The 23,195-nt window shown below is 55.0% G+C and overlaps 1 protein-coding gene across 4 annotated transcripts in view; it reads left to right on the top strand.

Annotated features, from left to right (window-relative positions):
* Nucleotides 1–15,761: 15,761 nt before the first annotated feature.
* Nucleotides 15,762–23,195, top strand: part of PEMT (phosphatidylethanolamine N-methyltransferase) — a 50,556-nt gene continuing 43,122 nt past the window's right edge. For 2 of the 4 annotated variants that reach the window (XM_061993648.1, XM_061993646.1), the window contains exons 1-2: nt 15,788–15,948; nt 18,537–18,644. In XM_061993648.1, the coding sequence (XP_061849632.1) occupies nt 15,808–15,948; nt 18,537–18,644 (249 nt within the window). In that variant the 5' untranslated portion in view covers nt 15,788–15,807. Of the gene's footprint in view, nt 15,949–16,067; nt 16,247–18,536; nt 18,645–23,195 lie in introns of those variants that run through there. The other 2 variants (XM_061993649.1, XM_061993650.1) reach the window with 2 other exon arrangements.

Genomic DNA, 23,195 nt, shown 5'->3' with positions numbered 1-23,195 from the left:
AGGGACAACAGCAGGATCCTGCATCACCAGGGTGCCTCAGTGCCACAGGAAACAGGTAGATGAGGCATCTGTTGAAATGTGTGCAGGAGAGCAGGTGCAGCTGGGGGCCACACAGACCATGGGCTTTGGGGTGTCTGTGCCGGCTGGCCAGCAGGAGCTAGGAAACAGCACGGGCTGGGGCCCAGTGGCATTGCTGCTTGGGCTACCTTGGTTGGTGTTGGAAAATGCCTTGAGGGCAATACCCAGGGAGAGGTGAGAGTCTTCATCCCCTGGGCTGCCAGGGGATTCCATGGCAGTGGGATGAGGGCTGCCAGCAACCCAAGGGACAGGGCAGAGGGGTGCAGGAGCACAAACCCCATCAGCAGTAATCAGGGAGGCCATCATTAGATGGGAGCACCCTCACCTAGGGCAGGCTGTGTTCTTCCTGGGGATGCTCAGGCACTCCAGGGTGAGAGCAGGAGCCTGGAGACCTTTCCCCTAAAAAGAGCAGAGAGGTGTCCTGACTCCAGCCTCAGGAGCTCTGCCAGGTCCCTGCAGCAGCCGTGCTGCCTTCCTGACACTAAGTGGCAGCCTCTGCCAGGCTTTGGGGCAGTGGGGCCTGGGTAGCTGCAGCATCCCAGGGGGGCTGCAGCACCCTCTGAGTCCCAGGACCCCCAGTGTGGCTGACATCTGCCTGGGCACAGATCATCTCGGGGGCCCTGCCATGGGATGCTCTCACCCATACAGCCATGGGTGTGAGGCTGAGCCCTTCTCGGGGGTCAGATCGGGTCAATGCTGCCTGCTAGGAGGGAGATAAGAAGCAGTGCTGGCAGCTGTTGGTACCATCTGCTGAATTAGAATCACAACACACTAAACAAATAGTGTCTTGGGATGAAAACGTGCTGCTTAAGGCAAGGAGGTATTTCTGCTGCAGGTATTGCTCTGACCTGGTAACCCACTGTGGGGATTTGCAGTGCTGTGTAGAAGCAGGGGGATATCAATGAGGCCTGGGAGCCTCCTGCCTGTGTGTTGGTGCCTATGGAAGTGCCTTGGGTCTTGTGCTGTACACACTGCAGACACTTTGGGGAAACACTTCTCTGGATTTTCTGCAGCACAGGATGGGGGAGAAAAAAAAAAACCCAACCAAACATAAAAAGAAATCAAATTACCATCATGAGAGTTTTGGCAGAAGCCAACAGTGCAGCCCAGTGTGAGGGATCAAAGAGACGGGCAGTGTGACAGCGAGGCAGCCCCTGCTCCCTCCCAGGCGCTGGCCTTGGCACGGTATCAATTTTTATTCTTGGGAATTGCACCCAGCTTGCCAAGACATTCCTGTGCAGAGCAGAAACCCTCACTCCCACAGCGAGCTGCTGCTGGTCCCACAGCTTGTCCTGCACCACTGGGGCACAAAATGCTGCAGGGAAGGTCAGGATCCCCTCAGCCCTGGTCTACCTCAGCACGTGCAGGTCATCCAGTCATAGAATCATTTTGGTTGGAAAAGACCTCACTGAGTCCAACCCCTCCCCTCACCCTGCCAAGCCTACCACTAACCCATGTCCCTCAGCTCCTCAGCTCCATGGCTTTGCAATAGCTCCAGGGATGGGCACCCCACCAGCTGCACTGGCTTATGCATGGACCTTCTAAAACAGAGCTAGCAGGCTGTATTATACACACACCTCAACTCTAGAGGGGTAAATGCACCCTGCGAGGCTGCAGACAGTTTTCCCCCCATGCTGGGGACAGGTACAGCTGCAGTCACCCAGGGACACGGTGGCTATTGGCAATGCACAGGTCTGAGCCAGCCCTGCTGCCTGGAGCCGCCGCTCTGTGCTGCAGATGGGGATAAAGCACAGCCCCAGCTCTCTAGCCACCAGCTCCCACGCACGGAAGCCCCTCAGTGCTGCTGCTTTGTCACAGCTAAGTGCTCATGCTGGGTTTACACAGCCCAGTTGGCTGGCATGCCTTCCACTTGACTTTATTCCTTCCAATTTTGGAGCAACCAGCCGATCACAACCATTTTCCCTACTGCAAACAGCCTGGGGCTGAGCTCGGTGCCTGCTGGCCTCGTCCTACACCACCCATACTGGGGAAGACGGCATCTTCTGCAAGCTAAACCAGGCACATGCTAAATCCCTCAAAATCCTGGGGAAACCCAGCCTCCAGCAGGCCTGTGAGGTCTCTGGAGAGATCCCTTTTCCCTGGGATCAAGTGAAAGCACATGTGGGAACGGTTCAAAGCTGCTCCAGGGGAGGTTTAGACTGAGCATTAGGAAGCATTTCTTTGCCAAGAAGGTGGTCAAATCCTGGAGCGGGCCTCCTGAAGAGGCAGATGTTGTCCCAAGCCTGTTGGTGTTTAAAAGGCATTTGGACAATGCGCTTAATACCCTGCTTTAACTTTTGGCCAGCCCTGAAGCAGTCAGGCAGTGGGACTAGATGATTGTTGTAGGGCCCTTCCAGTTGAAAATATTCTATTCTATCCCATATTTTGAAACTCATTCCCACAGCTACCTGGAAATCCCTTTGGCTCCACACATCTCCCTCCTCCTCAAGCCTGAGCTCAGGCTGCTGAGTTATTCCCATCACCAACAGACAATTTGTGGCCGACTGCTACTGCTCAGAGGACAGGGATGCACAGATGAACCATCAGCACCTCCCCTCCTCCTCCTTGGTGTAAATCAGCACCACGCAGGCGGTTTCATCGGGGCTGATTTACGCTGGCAGAAGGATGCTCCAAAGTATGGCCATGATTTAGCAATCCCATTAGGGCCTCACCACTTCTGCAGAAGAGGCACAGCAGGTTGGTTTGTCTTCTCCTCCTGGAGAGGAGGATGCAGCGACGAGCAGTGTCAGTGCTGGCAGCTGATCGAGCTGCTGCTCCTGGCAGGATCAGTGCTCTGGGAGCAAGGCTTCATCCCAGGAAGGTAAAACCTCCTCTGTGATTGATAGCAGCCAGGAGAAGCCAGTCCCATCTGCTACCCCAGGCACCCACTCTTTTTTTTTCCTATTAAAGCATGAAAGCTAACTGTGAGAAACAACAGAGCTGCAGGAAAAGTGTCTTTCACAGGCAGGCAAAAGCTGCAAGGCGTTGGGAGCTGAATTTACCTCCATGGGAGCCCCAGAGAAGATGAGCATCATTTTGCAAAAGTGAGAGTGAGGCAGACAAGCCAAAAAAAAAGTCAGCCAGGAAAAAAGAAAATCACTTACCAATGCTCTCTCATTCTCCTTTCCTGACCCTTCCTCTGGTCCCTGCACACACTGAGGGCTTTTGACCCTACATAATGCTCTGCAGCTGGTGCTGGTGCACACAAGCAGAGCTTGGCCACACAAATCACCCCTCAGCCAGGCTAACAAATGACTAAACAACTGCAAAGGCACTTTGCAGCAGCATTTTTTTTTCAAACAGATTTAGCAGCAGACTGGCTTTTACGGTGCAGCTCTCCCTTCAGTCACTTTATCCAGCCTCCATAATGTACCACCCCCTCAAGAAAAAAAAAGGAAAGCAGTTAAAAACCAGGCCATTTCAGAGCAACAGCACCCACATACAAAATGGCTCCTCAAGGGCAGCTGCAGCCCTCCGTGCTCTGATTTAAAGGCCGAGCAATTAGCACAGCAAGCTGGGAAAGCACTTACAGGAGTGCTCAGGTAGGAGGCTTGCAGCTATTTTGGGGTGCTGGGAGCAGGAGCTGAGCAGCCAGTGCTCAGCTCAGCGTGAGGGTTAGGGAAAGGTTTGCAGGTCCCACCTGTGGGAAGGGGTTACTGAAGGTGTGGAAGAACTGTCTGGAGGATGCAGCTAGGGGAGAGGAGCATTGACCGCAGCTCCTGGGCTGGATGCTGAATGGCCTAGTTGAAGGGGCACCTGGAAGGTGTGTGGGTGCAGGGTGGCTTGGGCTGACATAGATAATACCAGCCCAGAGAGCAGAACTTCCCACGGGCAAAACCTGTCTCTCACCTGGCTCAGACTTCTTTCCACCCATGCCTTCATCTCAGCAATGGCTTCAATATTGTGGGCTGCTCCGTTCATTTTTGGGGAGAGGTTCTTGCTGCATCTCCTCAGTAAACAGCCAGGTCCCACCAAGCACCCCCAAAGACTAGTTAACTTTCTCATGGCACCATCATTGCCAGGAGCAGCACAGTTTGCATGTCCTCTCTTCCCTCCTGGCAGCAACATCACCAGGATGCCCCATCTTCATCCCTTGAGGTAGGGGACCCACAGAGCCACCAGTACTCACCTCACGGCTGAAAAAGAACTGCCGAGGGGCAGCTGAGGTGGGAAAATGAGGTTTTAATCCAAGACTGACAGCTAGGAAAAAGGTTTTCCTGTGGAAGTGTTAATTGAGATTAATTGAGCCACAGGGAAATGATTTGCATTTGCCAAATCAATCACCTGCTGCTCATCATCCCTGGGTGTGTTTTGCTCGCAAGCCACTATTTGACCTGGGCGCGTGGCCGGAATTGAGATTTCCTGATGTTACCCCCCAAAAGCACACTGCCATTTCCCTTCCTGATGGCATTCACCCATTCCCAAAGACTCCTGAGGCCTTTGCTGGGCAGATATGTCTCCTCCGGGGCAGAGAGGTTTGCTCTCCCAGCCCTCCCTTCAGCTTCTGCCCTCTGCACCTCGTGGCTTTGGGGTCTCCCATCCCAGGATGGGTGTCCTGGCGTGGCTGGCTCAGATCAGCTGCGTGTCTGTGCCATGGCAGTGCTCTCCCAGTGCTCTCTTCTTGGGGCCATTCAGTGACATTTCAGTTCCTTTTTGCAGCTTATTGTAACCAACATCCTCACGCTGGGGTTCTTTTAATTGTTTAAACAAGTTCTATGTGTGCTGGTGTGCCTGTGTGGCAGCCTGTGGAGGGGTTTTGTGGGTTATCCATCCTCCCTTTCCTTTCACCTCTGCTGATGGCATGGTCAGGCTGAAACACTGGCTCCTCTTCCCCATGTCCCCGAGCTCAGTGCTGTCATCAGCTGCGTTTTGGGGATGAGAGGGGAGCTGGGGAGGAAGGGAGCTGCGAGCTCTGGGGAGGACACAGGGCAGCCCAGAGACATACCCAGAGCAAGGTTTGACCTCTGGCAGCCAAATCTTCCCCCTTTCTCCACCTCCCTCATCCTTCCCTTCCTCCTCCAGGAAAACAAAACTTCAGTGGCTCATCTCCTGCAGAGCTTGGGCCAGGGCAATGCTGTGCCAGCAACCACAGCCTTGGAGAGCCGGGGACATGCCGTCCCTCCGGGGAAACTCCCTGAAAAGTCAAGGCCAGGCTGGCACCGCGTCCAGCGCCTTCGGAGGAGGCTGCATTTACTTCTGACTGTAATAGTCATGTCATGCCACAGCCTTGCTGTGTGCCCTTGGTCATATCCTTCGTTCCCAGCTCTCCCCAGCGATGATGATGCTGTGGGTGAAAATAGAAGTGTGATGGAGGGATAGAGCACGAGGCTGGGGGGCCACATGCTGTGCTCCTGGCAAGGCTGGGGGCTGCAGACGTGTAAGGCGGCTTCTCCCTCGCGGTCTCTAGGATTAGCTTAATAGCACGGGGAAATAACAGGATGAAAAATTCACTCCCCTCCAAGCACTAAAAGCCAAGTTTCAAGGTTAATTGTCTGCCCTGTAGGAATAGCTTTTGCACGCTGCGAGGGGCTTAATTAGTGTCATTTTAAGCAAGCAGAGAGAGCGTGCCCTGAACCCACACCGCATGCCCCCAAGCCTATTTTCCTCTCCCCGCGCTGGGCAGAGAGGTGATAGATTGCAGGCAGCTACACTCTGCCAGCACCAGTGGGGGTGGATTTGGGGCTGATCATGAAACCTTGAGACCTTCCTTAGCAGCTGCAGCATTGCTGTGCCCCAAGCTGCAACCTGCTGCACCCCTGGGTCCTGCGCCCAGTGCTTTGTGAGTCTGCTTGGGTTGTCCCATCGTGTTGTAAGCTGATGGAGCAGCTGGGTACAACTGCATGGGAAATATCCAACATAGGAGGATAAAAGGAGCACTTAAGGAAAGCTGGAGCAGGCTTGCAGCAGGTGCAGCACAGCTCAGAGTCTTGCCCAGCACTAGACAGGCGAGACCAGGCTGCCATGCATTGTTGTGCTGCAAAGTGTCTAGATCCTGCCTCCTTCCTCATGCACTCATGTTCTCCTGAGCCAGGTGGTACCCATCGCCACTGAGCACCTGCCTGGGAGGAGAAGTACACACTGCCAGGCATGACTTTAATCAGAGGCACTAGGAGATGGAGGTAATTTCTCTTCCCAATGAGTGTTGTCCTGTATGCCCTTATCAGCTGCAGGATGTGACTGTTCTCACAGACTCCCAGAATGGTGGGAGCTGGAAGGGAACTCTAGAGGTCATCCAGTCCAAATCTCACAGACTCCCAGAATGGTGGGAGCTGGAAGGGAACTCTAGAGGTCATCCAGTCCAAACCCCTGCTAAAGCAGATTCTCCTCCATCAGGAGGCACAGGAGCGAGTAGGTTTGGAAACCTCCAGAGAATGAGACTCCACACCCTGCCTGGGCAGCCTGTGCCAGGGTGCCCTCATCCTGGTGTAAAAGTGGAACTCCCTGGGTTCCAGCTTGTGCCCATTACCTGTCACTGGACACCACAGAAAAAAAGACTGACCTCATCCTCTCAACACTCGCCCTTCAAGCATTGATAAGCATTGATAAGATCCCCTCAGTCTTCTCTTCTCCAGGTCTCAAAGCCTTTCCTCATAAGAGAGATGTTCCAGTCCCCTAATTCCAGTTCCTCCCCTCTCCATGCAGCCAAGACTTGTTGGCAAGCCCAGCACCAGTCTCCGGCAGCTGATGTGGGGCCAGACACTGCCCAGCACCAAGGGAGGAGGAGAGGCAACTGCTTTGCACCCTGCCTTGGAAACCAGGGCTGGTGCCAGCCACAGGGGCTCTGGTGGCACAGGAGCAGCCATCTACAGGGGCGACCCAGCTGCTTCCCATCACAGCATCCTCAGCCGTGCTGGGGGAGCGGGTAGGGATCTGCTCCATGCCCCCATGGCAGGGGTTTCTGTGCCCTGGCATGGAGTCACCAGTCGCCCCTGAGCACGGTTTCCCATCCCCCAGCATCCATCCTCACTGGGCTCCAGCTCCCACAGGGACAGCCCTGACCTTCTGTGCAATCCAGGCCAGGAGGCTCCCCTGGACGCCTGCCTGTCTGGGCTAGAGCAGACCTTGGAGAGGAGCAGCCTGTTGGGATTTAAAGTTTTCCCCACACTGAAGAATTCATATCAGCCCCCATTAAACCCATCTGCTGGCCCAGCCTCCTCCCCCTCCAGCTGTGCTTCCAGCCATGCTGCCCTCCTCCCACCCTTCCCGTGCCCTGCCATGAGGTGGGTGCCAAGTCCACTCCATGCTCCCAGCCCCACTCCAGCCTCTCCTCCTTCCCCCTCTGCCCTTTGGATTCGATTTCTCCTCTGACAACCGATGTCCAAATGAAGCCCCAGGGACTCCCCACCAGCAACAACAAACCATGGCAGAAAACATCCATCGGGGCCAGCACAGAGGCCCTGCAGCCCTGCTCGGGCAGCGACCTGCAGCCCAGCCTGTTGCCCTTTTTATGGGGATCTGCAAAACAACCCCAAGTCTTGGCAAGTGGCTGATGCTGCAGGCAGGCACTCCAGCAAATAGGGCGTCTGGGTTTCACTGCTCCCAGGTGGTTTCTGGCTTTTCCAGATGTGGGAAGGAGGGATGTGTGGAGGAGGGAGCTGGGATAACATCTTGTCTTTAGCAGGAAGGGGATTAAACACCTCAAATCTTAAAGAGTCTGCTTTGTTTTAGGTGGGGAAACCTCAGACCTCTTTGTTTCAGGCCCTGTTCTCCACAATGTTGGCAAAGGTCAGTTTGTGTATGGTGTTCCTCACCTTGCTGAAAAGATGAAAGAAGATAATCAAAAAGTTGACTCCTGCAGCTTCTTTTTGCTGCAACAATGTGTAGTCAGCACCCAGTGATAGTACCCAGAAATTGGCACCCAGTTTCCAGGCTGCCTACAGGGAGGATCGTGGCAGAGAATGATTTGAGGGGTCTAAGGACCAGGGCAGGAGCCTCCCCCACCCCATGGCTGGGTGGGGAGGGCATCAGGGGATCAGTGGGGTGGCTGGTGCTCACGACTTGGCCTCCTCCCCTAATGCTGCGATTTGGGGCTTTGAGCTCGTGGTGGTGAGGAACAATGTCTTTTAATTTGTTTAAGGGAATTGAGCTCATCTGTGTCTGACAACACACACTGCCTCCACTTTCATTAATTTCAGTGCCGCTTGCCTGCTTTCCTTCAGCTCTGGCAGGGGTTTGGCATGGCAGGGAGACCAATTTCCTGCAAATTCAACAAATGCCAGTGCCTGGAGAGCCACAGGAGACATCATTAGCCCCATTCTCATGGTTAGGAGTAATTTTGTTTGCCCACATCAGTCCTATGGGGATCTTCTGCCTCGTGAGCAGCCCCAAATTCTGGGATGGCATGGGGAGCTGGCCTTGCCAGGCTGCAGCTGAGCAGGACAGGCTCATCCTGGAAGAGGAAAGTGGCCAAACGTTGGATGGAAGTGGAGCAGAAAGTCCCTGGGACGCAGTGGGGAGAAGGTGAGAAAGGCTCTGCTGGGCTTCTACACTCCTTTGGCTTTTAGTATCAGTCCAGCCCAGGTGAGCATGATGCCTGGAGCTGAGGAGCTGCCTGCTCTGGGGGCTGCCATTCCCCTCACCGGTGGGACATGAGGGCAGAGCTCTTGCCCTTGTGCAGCTGGGAGAGCACCGTGCTGGGAGCTGGGGAGCTTGCTGGCCATGGGGCCTCTGTCCTCCTGGTGTCTCCAGCCTCCTTCTCCAGGTCCCTGACCTTCTTCACAGGCTCTGTGACCTTTTTCCTGTGGTCTCTGATCTTCTTCCCATCTTCTTTTTGAGATGCTTCTGCGACGCAGCTCGTAAACAGCCACAGAAACAGAGGGGAAAGAAGAAAAGATAACAGCAGCAGGAGTGGGTTTGAAGTAAATAACAGCAAAACATCAAAGAGGAAAGGGAGTGATGCTCTGAGGAGGCATTTATAGCTGGCTCTGTGGTTCCTCAGGATAAACCTCCATGCCCCCATGGAAGCCTCTTCCCTGCCCCCGTGAGCTCATGTTTGTGTCCAAGACCTGCAAGTCAGCCCTTTCCCAGGGGCTCTCCCAGTGGTTTCAGCCCAGAGGCAGAGCACATTCCTGCAGCTTTGGGAGGCCACTCAGGGAGGGCTGATGCCCCAAATAAGCTCCAAGCCCAGCTCTCCATGGCGCTGAGCACTGGGGCCAGACACCTGCTTCGAGGACCATCAAAAGCATTACAAAGCAGCCCCCACCTTCAGGTGTTGCCCCCCACTGAGGCCTCGATGAGAGGATTTTTTTCCTCTCTGCAGCACTCCTGGGCATCACATCTGAGAGCAAGGCCTGGGAAAGTGAGGAATGAGAGAGCCACGGAAGTGATGCTGGGTGCAGTGACTCAGCTCCCTCCATCACTCCTGCTGCAGTGAGCATTAGGTGAGTGGCTGGATGGCTCAGCATCTGAATCCTGCCTGCTCGGCTAATGGGGACACTCCAATTATATGTGTCTGGAGCAAAGCCCCATATCTCTAGGCTGATGATGTGCAGAGATGTTTTCTGGAGTCTGGTTCATCCCTTTGCCACTTGCACCATATGGACAGAGGTGCTGGAAGGGCACTGGAAGGTTGGTAGGTGCAAGAGAGGACTGGGAGGTGCAGGCAGCATTACGGAAAGCTGCCCAAGACCCTTTGGATGGACTCAGAGGCAATGTGGGTTGTTTCCCCCCCACCAGCTTGGGGCTTGAGGGGATGTGGTAGCAATGACCTTTTCAACTTTCTCTTGCTTGGGGAAGCCTCAGCTTCTCTTAAAGCATCTGTCCCCGTGAAAGGTACTTTGGAGGGATTTAAATGGTTTGAGGGATTTAGAGCTTTGGGGGACAGCAGACTGGCAATAAACCCTCCAGCCAGCTGTGCAGAGTCAGGACCTTTTTAAGAAGAGAAAGCCAGAGGGATTTCTACCCTCCTGGAGCCCCGCAATGTCTCCCTCCTTGCAGCCACCTCCCAGGCTGGGTGAGCAGCCGTGGTGTAGAGGGCTTCTGCACGCCTTTGCTGCTGCTCTCTAATCAGACAGGGGCTTTGCAATTAAGCGACACAGAGTGCCCTGGGGACAGAGCCTGCTGTTTGAGCCAAGCTCAGACGAGTTCCGGGAGGGAGAGACCTGATTTCCCACTTAGCAGACAGGTCACGATCGGTGGATTCATTGATCCCAGAAAGTAAAGCCTCCGCTTCATTAGAGACATGCTGGTGATGAACGTGGCCCCAGGGAGTGGGGAAGCTGTTGTGAATCCTTCCCTAAATGTTGTCGCAGCCAGGCTCAGAGTGCAGATGCCAGCAAGCTCCTCTGACAGCGTGGCTTCCTTAGGAGGGAGGCTGCTCCTTTCCACAGCACCCATCACAAACACAGCTCTGTGGGGCACTGGAGCTCCCTGGAAACAGGCTGAGGCTGGAAACACACACCTCAGTGCCCCTGTGTCTGTCCTCTCCCTCTGCAGTTGTCCTCACTGATGCGTGGCGAGGGCACGGTGCCCTGGGTTAAAGCAATGCAAGCTGCGGCTCTTGCCTTGGCAGAGCACAGAGCCAAGAGCCGTGTGGGTGCTTTCCAGCTCCAAGCTGCTGATGTAAGGTCAACTGAGGGGTTCCCGGAGCCTGAGGTGGTTTGGAGGAGTGTTCACTCATAAGCATGGACACAGCAAGGCCTCGGAGAGCTAGTTTGGGGGCATGAAGCACAGTCACGGCAAAGAAGAGGCAGCTCCAGGCAATGGAGGCACATTGATGCTTGGCAAGACCCTTGTGCAAGGTCCTGCTTGCTCCGCTCCTGAACCAGGACCTTGTGTACACACAATGTTTTGACTGTAAAGGCAAAGAGGCCGTTGTTATTCCCCTCTGCCTGCGTGAAGGACAGATCCTGCTCTGTCCTCTGCTGGGTTTCTGATTTGCCCTCCCCAGATCAGCTCTCCCCGGAGGGAGGTTTCCTCGCTGGCTCCTGCCAAGAGTTACTGGCAATAACTTCTCGCTGCCCTTCAATGCAGCTGCTCAAGACAGCAGATGGGGACGTGGGTTGTAGTTGTGCCAGACTGGTTGCTCTGAGAGTCTGGTTCAGGATAAGCCAGGCTTATGTAAGTAGCTCCATCCACACCCAAAGTTCCCATTCTCTCTGGTAAATACCTATTGAAATACTGGTGTGGTTACTGGGAATGCAATGGGAATAGCTTCACCAGGGGTGAGCAGTAGCCAGGAGCTGGAGCATCCCTTTCCCTGCATCACAACTGCACACAAGCTAACACGGTAACAACAACCACAGGTGAAGAAGCAAGGGAAGGAGTGTGAGCTTGAGAAGGGGACATTTTGGAGGTTTTCCTGGTTCTTTGCATGAAGGGAGTCATGCAGGGGACACAGCTTTTAGGGAGGTTTCTGCTCCAGGGAATCACACTGTGCTGCTGGTTTCGGGCAGGGATGTGTCATCCTGCTCCTGAGGGCACTAGGGCTTCTCATTGCTAATTCAAAGAAGTGTCTCCCATGGGCAAATCTGCCTGGCAGCACCCCCTGATGCCAACGCAGGCATCTTCAGCTTCCAACAGCGACACGTCTCCCACGCCATGACACGGTCCTTTCACAGGGGCTGTTCTTCAGCAACTGCTCTGAGGGCAGATCTCGAGCTCCCAAGCATTTGGCTCTGCTTTCTGGCTCATGCTGACACACAGAGGAGGTGGAAGCAAAGCATCCTCTTCCCAGCCTGGCTTTCAGTCTGGGAGCATCTCAGGCTTTTGGAGAATATAGGTGCACAGAGTTGATTTTGATTGCTCTCTGCATCCTGCGGAATTTAAGGGAACACAAGGAGCAGTCGGGGTGTGGAAAGGAGGAAAGGAGCAGCTGCCTCTCCGGGTTTACAGCGGGATCAGCAGCCGAGCGAGTCCCCAGCATTAACCAGGGTGTAACTGGGAGCAGAGTCTGACTCACATACCATATGTTCCCAATCCACCGCGTTCAATCAAGCTTAATAAAATTGATAGGGGAGCATTGAAAATCTCGTGATTAATTCTTTATGATCTGTAATAGGGGAGCTGTGTGCCAATTACTCGAGTAAATCATTCATCAGAATATAAATAGAGCTAACCTCCAGCACAAACACCAGAGGATTTCCACCAGGACTGCGGGTCTGGATTGCAGCATTGCGCCGCTGGTGACAACGTGTTATCTGATGGAGGACAGGAGACTATCTGCAGTTTTGCTGCTTCTGCCCAAGGTTTCAGCTCTGTGCTCCAGAGTTATTTGCTCCTCTCCAGGCTTGCGATGACCTCCTTTACCATGCGGTTTGATGCTCTTTGATCTCTGTGACCTGTCATTCCAAGCCCTTGCAGGTCTGCAAGCGTTAAACCCATGGGGATCAGCTCTATTTAAGGATGGGTTTGAGCATCCGGATCATTCTCTCTTATGAGGAAAGGCTGTGAGACCTGGGGCTGTCTAGCCTGGAGAAGACTATGGGGAAATCTTACCATCACATCTTGTAAACACCTAAAGGGCAGGTGTCGAGAGGATGGGGCCAGGTTTTTTTCTGTAGCGCCCTGTGACAGGACAAGGGGTAACGGGCACAAGCTGGAACACAGGGAGTTCCACTTGAACATGATGAGAAACTTCCTTGCTGTTGAGGTGAGGGAGCCCTGACACAGGCAGCCCAGGGAAGGTGTAGAGTCTTCTCTGGAAGGTTCCAAACCCACCTGGACATGTTCCTGTGCAGCCTGAGGGAGGGGAACCTGCTTTGGCAGGAGGTTGGGCTGGATGATCTCTAGAAATCTCTTCCAACACCCACCATTCTGGGATTCTGGGATTCTGTAACCATAACACATTCCTCAGGGAAGGGGATACAAAGGATTGGAAAAAGCCCCTAGCCCCATCCTGCATCCATGGGACCTCTATTGGCAAGTGACGTAGCTGAGGTGGGACCAAGGAGATTTCAAGCTCAGATTTGAGAAATCAAGATTGCCAGAGGAAAGCAGCCCTTTGTGGTGACCACCAAGTCCTGGAGTGATGGATGAGAGGGCGATTACTGAAGCCACAGGCAGACAGGGGGGTTCATGAGCTTGTCCTGTTTTGCAGAGCACAGCACCTGCAGGGACTGGAAGCTGTGGGTGCTTTAAACCCCTTTTTTCCTTTTTCTCAGCAAGGAAAGCAATCCTTTGGCCTGGAAGCTTTCTCCTGGTCTTGTAAGGAGAATGTCTCTCTGTGCTGAAGTTGATGTGACTGCAGTTTCCCAGCCCATGTCCCATTTCCAAGGGAAACCCACCCAACAGCACTCCCTGCCCCAGATTTCCATGAGTCAGGAGTCCCTGGGGTCTCCTTGTATTTGAAACACTCCAGAGCAAACTGCAGCTGGCCGAGCCTCAGCATCCTGCTCCCTGACAGGCAGCAAGTGTCCTGGAGCATGCATGTGTTGCTGAGCTGCATGCAATGGGGTGTCAAACGCATGGAAATCCTTTGCTGCCGCCGCAGTGGATGCCAGCAGATGCAAAGGGCAGCTGCACGATCCCCATGTGCCTTACACGGCTGCCAACCCGCACGCCCACTCCCGCTGCCCCCTCTGACAGGGCAGCTTTTACATATGACTTTGTTTAAGTCATTCAGCCCTTTCTGCCCACGGAGGCATCTGCAATTCCACATTCATCAGTGACCTCTCGGGGCTGTGGTAGGATTTCAAAGAGCACAGAGGGGGTTCAAGCTGGGAAGGGACATGGGAAAACTGAGAATGATGCCCTCTTCCTCAGCCTGGTGCTTGGAGACGGAGAGCTGGATAAAAGGCATGCCACAGGGGAAAGTGGAGGGATGGGCACACAAAGAAAAATCCAGCCCTACAGAAAGCCTTCTTTGTCTCCTTCACAGCTGCTGGGATGTTTCTGAGGCAGGAGGGAGGCCAGCATGGAGAGGCCCAGCCACTGCAAACACTCCCATCCCTCTCCTGTGGAAAACATTCTCTGGACAGGGGATTCAGCAGCTGGAATGGCGCTGGGGCTATGGGGCTCTGGTGTGATTTCCTGCCCCGGACACAGCCGGGCTGCTGGTAGGGTGCTGGGCCTTGCAGCGCATGCCTTCACTGGGTGCCTCACGACGCGGGGTGACAGGACAGACGTGTCCATGACAGCCCAGCTCTGCTGGCCTCAAGTGAGGCCCCATGAGAGAGCTTACCACTCTGCACCTCCTCACCCCCATCTCTCTGCCAGACTCACTCCTCCTCCCAGCCTGCTGTGCCATCCGTGTCCTCTCCCAGCTGGCAGCGCTGGCAGCGCCTGGATGGCCTCCCCTTGCAGTAGGGAGGATGGTTTGAGAAGGTTTCTCCCTGCTAATTCCCTCCCTGGGGGCACGTTACCTCCTCTTCGAACACAGCCATCACTGCTTTGCCAACTGCGTCTCCTTCGCCCTCCCCGCTGCCCCAAGCACCCAGCTGGTGGGCCTCACAAAATAAACATCCTCCCATCTGCTCCCGCGCCCCAGCCTGGGAGATGACAGAGGCGATAATTACACACTCCGCGCAGCAAAATTACCCAGCGTGAGGGAGAAGAGGCCGGAAGCAGCTGGAGATCATCCACGGGGAAAGCGGCTCCCTCCCACAGAGCCTTCCTGCGCGCTTCACCCCAAACCGGCCTGCTGCTGCAGTCTGAGCTGGGGAATCGCTCGTGGGGCCCGGGTGGGATGGAGTCCGGCCCCAGGCGGGATGGGGTCTGGCCCTGCACAAGCTGATCCCACAGCTGGGGATGCGCTGCTGCAGCCAGATGTTTGGAGCAGCAGAGCTAAGGACAGACCGTTTCCCATGGTGCCAAGAGCCATAGCTGAGATCCCCTGGGTCACCTGAAGCCCGAGCTCCAAGGATGCCCTTTCACCAGGGAAGGTTTTGAGTGAGCCTTCAGTTGTGCATGCTTTTGGTGCCTGCTGGAGCACAGCACTCAGACATCCCACCCCTTTCCTACCCTCGGGAAACCTCTGGTAAGGACACTGGCAGCTCATGCATGAGGCTTCCTTCATTTCAAACTACTTTGTGAAGAAAGTTTATTTCCTCTTAAAGGAGGGTCTGCAAAAGTGGGTGGGAGACTCTCAAGAGACTTTCACAAAGCCTGAGAGGATGATCCTACCTGATTTCCCACACACAGGCAGGTCCAGAACTGCAGCCCACGAGATGTGTTAACCAGAAATAACCTAGAGAGGTGTGAAGAAGACAAATAATATTAGTAGGAATAATACCACGACTGCAAAAAACAAAAACCAAACCCCCAAGCCCAAGTACAACTGCTGAATGGGGTAGGCTGCAATGAATCGTCCTAAAAATACATGCAGGCTTGATGGCTTTACATTCTATTCTGGAATGAGTGATATTGGGCATGTAACATTTAATTTCAATGGTATCAGAATAGCAGGGGAGCAGCTTCCCTCCCTCTGGCCCTGCTCTGGGTGCTGATGGTGGGCAGTAAAACGGGGGAGACAGGTGGGAGGACAAGCCGTGGGGAGAAAAGGCAGAGGGACAGGCAAGGAGCGGGCCAGTGGGAGGACAGGTAGGCAAGTGACAGGCAGGTGGACAACCAGGGGCACAGGACAGGTAGGGGACGGGTAGGTAGGGAGGGGACAGGCAGAGCCGGGTCTGTGCCCTCACTGCAGCGCTGGCACCTCGGTTTCTTGCCCACTCTCCTCCCGGGGGTGTTTCCCTCCCGGTTCCAACACACGGCCCCACCATCAGCCCCACGCCAGCTGCCCACTGGGCCGAAGCCGCGGCCTCGGGGAGGCCCGGGCCGCGGCGGGGGGAGGAGATGGAGGTGGGGGGCCGCGACCCCGGTTGCTTCACCGGGCAGGGTCGAAGTCCAGCCGCCGTCAGCTCGGGCCGCCCTCCCGCCGCCGCGGCCGGACACACGCTCGTAGCCCGCGACGGAGGCGGCCGGGCCCGCGGCGAGGTCAGTGCTTCTTCCCGGCGCCGGCGCTGCCAGGCCCGGCCGCAGGCCCGGCTCCCCCCGCGCCGCGCCCGGGCTCTGCGGCAGCGGCGGAGGCGGGACCGAGCTTCCCTCCGCGCCGCCGGGGCCCTGCACTCGGCCGGCCCCGGGCGGGGGGAGGCGGCGGCGGGACCTCGGCCCTCGGTGGCCGGGCATGGCGGGGCGGTCCGGGCCCGGCGCGGGGCGGCGGGCGGCGGCGGGCGGGGCCCGGCCGTTCCCGCGGGAGTGCTGCGAAGGGCTGGGCGGCCTGGACTACGGCCAGGTAGCGGCGGGGCCGGGGGGCGGGCGGGGAGCGCCGGGCCCGCTGCGGCTCCCGGGAAAGGGCCCGGCCCGGGGCGCTGCCGCGCCGCTGCGGGGGGCGGCCCGGGGCCGGACTCCCCCCGGCGTCTGCCGGTGCCACGGCGGTGCTCTGCAGACCCAGTGGCAGCACTCCCATCCCCTGGGCTGTGCCTGCAGGTGCAGCAGGCCCCGGGGACACTCGGGACCCCGTGCTGGAGGTGCACCCGCTACCCTGCCCAGCCTGGTTCCACCCAAACCACGACGGCATGCTCCGGCCATGTGAAAAGGGCTGCACTGGCACTGCACAGGAGCCCTATGGGTGCAGACACCAGCTCAGCTCGGTGCCCTTGCAGGTCCTGCCCGGGTGCTCGTGCAGCTCTCACCCAGCTGCCCATGGAGCTCCTGCCTGGGTGCTCACGCAGCTCTTGTCTGGGTGTCCATGCGGCTGTCACCTGGGTGCGTGTGCAGCTCTCACCCTCCCGGACTTTGGGGCTGTGGGCAAGCAGGCAGCATTTGCCACCGTTATTTTTCACCCCCCTAGGTGAAAAGGGGCAAAGTTGAATGTTCTGTGCCTGTTACACGGCCACCCCAGCAGCATGCAGACAGCTCACCTAATGGGCTCCCCTTTTAGCCCTAAAAGCACGTACTAGGCAGAGGCCAATCTGCCTCCTGCTGCCAGTGGCAAAGTTGGTTGTTGTGGAGGAGAAAAGAAGGCGAGTGCAATGTTAACGATGATGCCAGACAGGAGTTAGTAGGTCAAGAAGCTTTTGTTCAGCCTGAGCTGACAGTGTGCTCGGCACCGTACGAAATGAGAGGAAAGAAGCTGTCCTGGTCCCACGGGTCTGTGATTGAAGTGGGACCAGACAGTTCGGCCCTCGTGCTGGCAGGTCTCTGGGTGCCTGGGTTACAGTTCTCAGTTTGAAGGGACAAGGTCTGATGGCAAAGGGCTGCTCAGGGAACGAAGGAAGGACAAGCCAGGGAGGGTGGCAGGAGAGGAAGATGGATCAGGATCAGGCCCTTGGGGGCTGTCCCCATCATTCCTTGATCTGACCCACATCCTGAGGGCTTGGGCAGAGCAGCCCAGGGGAGCTGGGGCAGTTTGAAGGCAGCCATGGATTCCCATGAGGATCCCCCCTTTTCCCTGGGCAGTACAGCCTGTGCTCATGCACTTTGCACCGTGGGCAGTCGTCTTGGCTGTGCAGGAGGCACTCAGGTCCAGGACATGCCCCAGGACAGCATGGGAACGATTCCCAGGGCCTTTGCTCTTGGCTACAAGAGGCACCAGGTTTAGCCCCTCTCTATGAATCCCACTGCAGCTCTGGTTCCTTCAATGCATGACGAGCTAGTGGGAATTTCTCTTCCGGACAGGCGAGGTGGAGCCGATGCCTTTTCAAGCTTTTCCTGTCCCTTGGCATCTGAAGGACTTGCAAACACAGCTGTGTTTTGGAAGCAAAAACCTTCCACCTCTCCATGTTGTCTTGCTTTTGATTCAAGTGTAGGGAAAGGCTTGGGCTGGGCTATTTTGTCTTTTGTTTCCAAAGTTTTGGGGGAAAAGAAAAAAAGACGCTGGCTGTTTTTCATCCAAATGCGACTGCAGGGTGAGGGGGCAGGAGGGAGAGGCAGCATGGCTTATTGCATGTCAAAGTGGTGACCACGCCAGGGAGCCAACCTGGGGAAAATAGCTCCTTCTTAAAAGAAGGGGGAAAAAAACAGCAAGCTTTAAGGGGTTTTTGGTTGTTGTTATTAAGTAAGACAGGAAAGTCTTTTGCAGCTTCTTGGGATGCAAATGCGTTCCCCCTCAGCCTTGGTTTATGGAAGGTAAGTTTGAGGCTGACAGAGTTCACTGCTTGGTGTTTCCACACAGACCAGCATCCCTGGGACACTCCTCCATCCCCCAGGATGCCCAGGCACTATGAAGCAGAGCTTGGGAACACACTTGGGTGGGCAGCTGCCCTATAAAGCCAGTGCTTATCCTCAGAGCAGCAGTTTCCTCATGGTGTCCATGTCCTTCTGGGCATTGCTGCAAATGCAGGGCTCCCTGAGAGCCCTGTGCCTCCAAGTTGTGGGGGGAGATGTCTTGGAGGAGCTCCCATCCCTCTTCTTGCCTTTGCACACAGACACAGCACTTTGTGAGCTGTAACAACACATTGCTTGGGCCATTACAAGATCTGCGTGGCTCTTGCATGGCAGCTGATGTGTTTGATGTGAGATGAAGCACCCCACGTTTGAGTGCAATGCCCAGTGCCCCCAGTAACTCTCCCCCATCCTCACAGGTGGATGTGACAGCCATGATGCGGCTCTTTGGCTACGTGGATGTGACTGACTCTGGTTTCATTGCAGCTGTTCTCTCCATCATCTTTAACCCTCTCTTCTGGAATGTGGTAAGAGCTGCCTGCATGCCAGCCATCCTGGTATTTTTAGTCTTCCTCTGCCAGCTACATGGGGATCTTCTCTGCACCATGTTGGAGGAAAAAAAACTTTTAGGGAAGACTGCTGGGCTGGGTGGGGTGAGCAGAGCTGAGTTACTTCTTGTTAGAAGGTGATGAACAGGGACCTACACTGCAGAGAGAGCTGCTGGGGCCGGGGGTGGCTGTGATGCGTGCCACAGAGGTGAAGATAGGAGCCAGCACAGCATGCCAAAGGAATTAGGAGCTGAGCTTGGGAGAGCTGGTAATCAAACCTATCCTTCAGCCACCTGCTGCACTGCCCACCCCAGCAGCCAAGCACTGGTCACCACTGGGAGTGAGCATAAATGGCATTAACCCCTGCACTGGATACATTGCCCGCTGCTTGTCCTTGAAATATGTTGGCAACTAGTTGTGTGGATGGCAGGATGCAAAAAAAGCCCAGTCAGCCAGAAGTTAACCTGAAGAAATTCCCCCTCTATTGTGCAGCATGCCAGGCCTACGCAGGAGCAGGGATACCTGTGAATGGGTAATGCTCTGTGTGTCCCACAGTGCTTTGGAACCCAAAACTGGAAGAGTCTCTGTTGCCCTTTACTGCTGTGGTTTGCTGCCTCCCTTCCAGAGCAGCGAGCACCATTGCCCACCCTGTTTGGGAGCGTTGCTGAGCCAGTGTAGGTAGGTGGCCTGGGCTGGCTGTGGCGTGAGGTGACTCCCACCCCACAGCACCCTCCACAACACAAGCAGGATGTGGGGTGAAACCTCCCTGCGGGTGCTCATGGGAACAGGCTGTCATCTCAGCCAAGATTCCCAAAGCTGTCTGCCAAACCTCCTCACACAGATTCTCACCCTGGGGAAGGCTCCTTAAAAAGGCCTTATTTTTCCAGAGGGGGAGGACTTGTCTCGCTGTGAGTGTGGGGGCTCTTGAGATTGTCTCCTGCTGGGCTTTGGAAGAGCGAGGCTCTCTTGGCCATGAGTCACTTTGGAAACCTCTGTCGGAGCTCTTTCTTGCAGCCTCCCTAATTTTTCATGTAACTCGTTATTAAAAAGTCTCACAGTGTATGAAATGTGAGCCAGAATGTGCCACGTTATTGCGACTGCGGAGTCATCATTTAGCATAAAGGATCAATGAACAAGAAGATTCAGGATGTGGTCTCTGGGGGAAGAGACCGGTTCCAGCGAGAAGCTGCATAAAAGGGAGAGGGAAAAAAAGTACTTTATTAGCGTCTGCTGCTCCGCCTGCAACTCGCAGGGTGCCTGCAGCTTGGGAAATAGCGTTGCTTTTTGGATCGAGAGTTTGGCTGCTGGTAAAGGAGAGGGAAGGCTGATGTAACAGCAGGAAGTTCATTGCTCTGCGTCGCTTCCAGTGCCTGAGGACCGTTGCGGCCGGCAGCAGGTGGCACTGCAAGCAAGACATGCAGGGCCTGTGCTGGGAGCGAGAGGCGTCTCCGCATGGGTTTGCAGTGAGCAACTTGAGCTGGTGTGCTGGGGCAACCTCTGCGGAGGTGAGCGTGGCACTAGTTTCCCCGGCTGGGCCGGGTGGCTCTCGCAGTCCGTGTGCCTCCATCCATGTGCTTGCTCTGCCCGTTCTCCCCAGCATCCCCCTGGCATTTTCAGTTAAATACAAGTGTTTAAAAGTTGGATGCCAAGAGGATGGGGCAGCACTTCTTTCTGTTGTCTGAAGTGACAGGACAAGGGGTAACGGGCACAAGCTGGAACACAAAAAGTTCCACTTTAAGCGGGAAAACTGGTTTTTAGGAAAAACTAATTTGCTGTTGAGGTGAGGGAGCCCTGGCACAGGCTGCCCAGGGAGGGTGTGGAGTCTCCTTCTCTGCAGGGTTCCAAACCCACCTGGACACGCTCCTGTGCAGCCTGAGGGAGCGGAACTTGCTTTAGCAGAGGGTTGGACTGGATGATCTCTACAGGTCCCTTCCAACTCCCAACATTCTGTGATTCTATGATTCTAGCTCTGCCAGTGTGATGACACCAGGTGCAGGCTCTTGCAGAGAGACTGTGGGACCTGCAGCCCTGTGCAAGCCCCCACTGTCAGGTGCAAGGATTCACCCCAGCCGTCTATGGATTTTCCCTGACCTGCTTCCTTTACCTCCTCCTCATCTTTCTTTCCATGTGATCAGTGTCCCTTGCAACTCTTCTTTATTTCTCTTCATCCCTGCACAGGCTTCCTTTGTCTTTTGTTATTTTAGTTCCTTCCCAGCAGCAGAGATCGCTTCTGAATCTAAATTACTTTGGTCTTGCAAGAGCTGTAGTGCAAAGAATGGATTTCTGTGCAGTGCCAAGCACTCTGTGTGCTTAATAAGTAATGCAAGACCCTGGTCAAAACCCCTCCTGCGCATGAAATTCCCGATTTGGGTAGAAATTGGGTGGGGATGCATTGATTCAGTTCTGTGTGTTAATTCCCCTTTTGTGCTGAACTCTAGCCAGGTCGGCCTCTTGCAAAGTTTGGCGCTGGGCCGTCCTTGCTGTGCAGCCTCTGCATAAATATGTGTCAGGGAAACCCCAGCCCCATGCGGTGCTTGGCCAGTGGAGGGGTCTGTCGTGAGGCCTCAAGCATAGCAAGGCCCTGGTAAGCACCAGGCATGTCTGGGACAAAACCTGCAAGGTTTGAGGACAAAGCACAAACTCTGGAGGCTGTGGGCTCTGGCTGTGTAGTTCCAGAGAAAACCCTGATGCTCACCAGGCCGATTTATGTACTTTGGTTAGGAGAGCAGTTTAGAGGACCAGAGCCTAAGTGGGGCAATTTGCAGGACTCCAGCTGGGCTGTGCTGGTGCTCCCTCTTGTTATCAACAGGGTTGAAAAGCTCTCTAAAAAAAGGCCTGAAGACTACAGATTCCCACTGTCATCCCTGCACCCCCTCTTGTGCCTCCTCTCCCCCATCCCAATTAAAACCCCACTGATCCCTGGGTGGCCCCTATCCACAGCTTGAAGGTGTTCCTGCGTGATTCTCTGGTTTTTCCTTGTTTTTTTTCCCCTCTCTCCTTGTGCTGTCTCAGCTTTCCCACCCACCATGGCTGTTCCGAAAGGAGCCACAGTCCCACATGAGGCACAGCGCAGGCAAGACCCTGAAACACAGCAGCAGCAGAGCTGTTTTGGAGATGGTGTCACTTAAAACTCCCAAAGATGTTCAATGGAGCTGGGAGCCCTGAGCTGCCATGAGGCTGTCGAGGGGCACCTGGCATGGAGTAAGCGCATCGCTGGAGCCGTGCTGTAAAACCTTAATGAGGTCAGAGCCATAGAAACTTAAATAAATCCCATCTGTGTTTGGAAAGTCCCAGAACGGTGGGAGAAACTTCCCATCCCTTGGTAACTAAGGAAGGTATTAAATAACAACTCCTCAGGGACAAATGTTTTCAAGCCAGGAGAGGCAGATAACCTGCATGCAGGAGGCTTTAAAGAGCTCGCTGAGCCTTGGCACACGGGTTGTTTCTAGAAAGCTGGAAGGCTTCCGAGACTTTCAATAGCAAACAGGCAAGTGGCATAGCCATGAGCCAGGTAGTCTGACGTCCATCACCACGCAAGTGAGTTTCAAGTGGGGAGTGCATCCATCAGCAATCCTTTTCTTGATTTGAGCCTCTTAAAAATTTACGGCTGGCGTCAGGGACTGATTTAGAAATGGCACATCTTCAGCTGCTGCCTGAGAGCTTGCTCCTCCCGTCGCCTCCGGTGACCCCCTTGGGATGCTGGAATCTGCAGGGCCAAACCTCAAATGTCAGGGTTAGGAACAGGCTTTGCCTAATTCAGCCTTATTTTAAAGAAAATAGACTCCATCAGACAAGTGTGATTTTATTCTTCAAGGTTGCAGCTTTTCCTGTTCAGGGTAACAAGATAGCTCTCCTAGACTTCTGTCAAGTGTTTAAGCTGCATGAGGTTTTGATTAAAGCAGTAGTTGCACAGGGACCTGGGCTGACAACGCCTGGCTCCTGATGGATGTGTATCTCTTGGTTCATTTATTTTTAATTTCCCATCCTTTTCTCCTTCTTTGGAGACTGGAGAAAATCTGCCAAGTGGGGTAAGAAGTGCTTTCGCTGACAGGGGAAGTTTGCAGGCACTGGCAGCCCCATTTCACCTACCTCTGACCACTTCTTGCTAAACTCGGAGGAAGGCGCCTGGCTCAAAACCTCCCCACACTGCTGGGAAGTGGCTGGAAGCTCGGGAGCAGTTGTGATTCAGGCCTCAGTGAGCCTCTGAGAAACCTTCTGAGGGCAGGGGAAAAACTCCTGTTGGTGGAGGATTTCAGCAACTCCTGCTGTCTTATAGAAGGGAAGGGTTGAGCTGTGGCTTGATGGCAGTGTGTTAGCACCTTGCTGGGGAAAGGAGATTGCAGGGTATGAAATGGCTGTGCAAGGACTGGGGCTGGAGTGGGGCAGAGCCTCACGAGGAGCACACCTGGGTTAGCTGAAGTTCACAGGGTTGGGAGGAGGACGAGTCAAAGTAATTTATTGGGTTTTTTTCTGGCTTTCAAAATCTGCAAACCCGTGAGAGGTTCATGGGCTCCGCCACAAAGCTCTGCC

This window comes from Colius striatus, chromosome 3, assembly GCF_028858725.1.
Source record: "Colius striatus isolate bColStr4 chromosome 3, bColStr4.1.hap1, whole genome shotgun sequence".
NCBI lineage: Eukaryota > Metazoa > Chordata > Aves > Coliiformes > Coliidae > Colius > Colius striatus.
The sequence above is the reverse complement of the archived record's forward strand: the minus strand, read 5'-3'. Positions and strand labels throughout refer to the sequence as shown.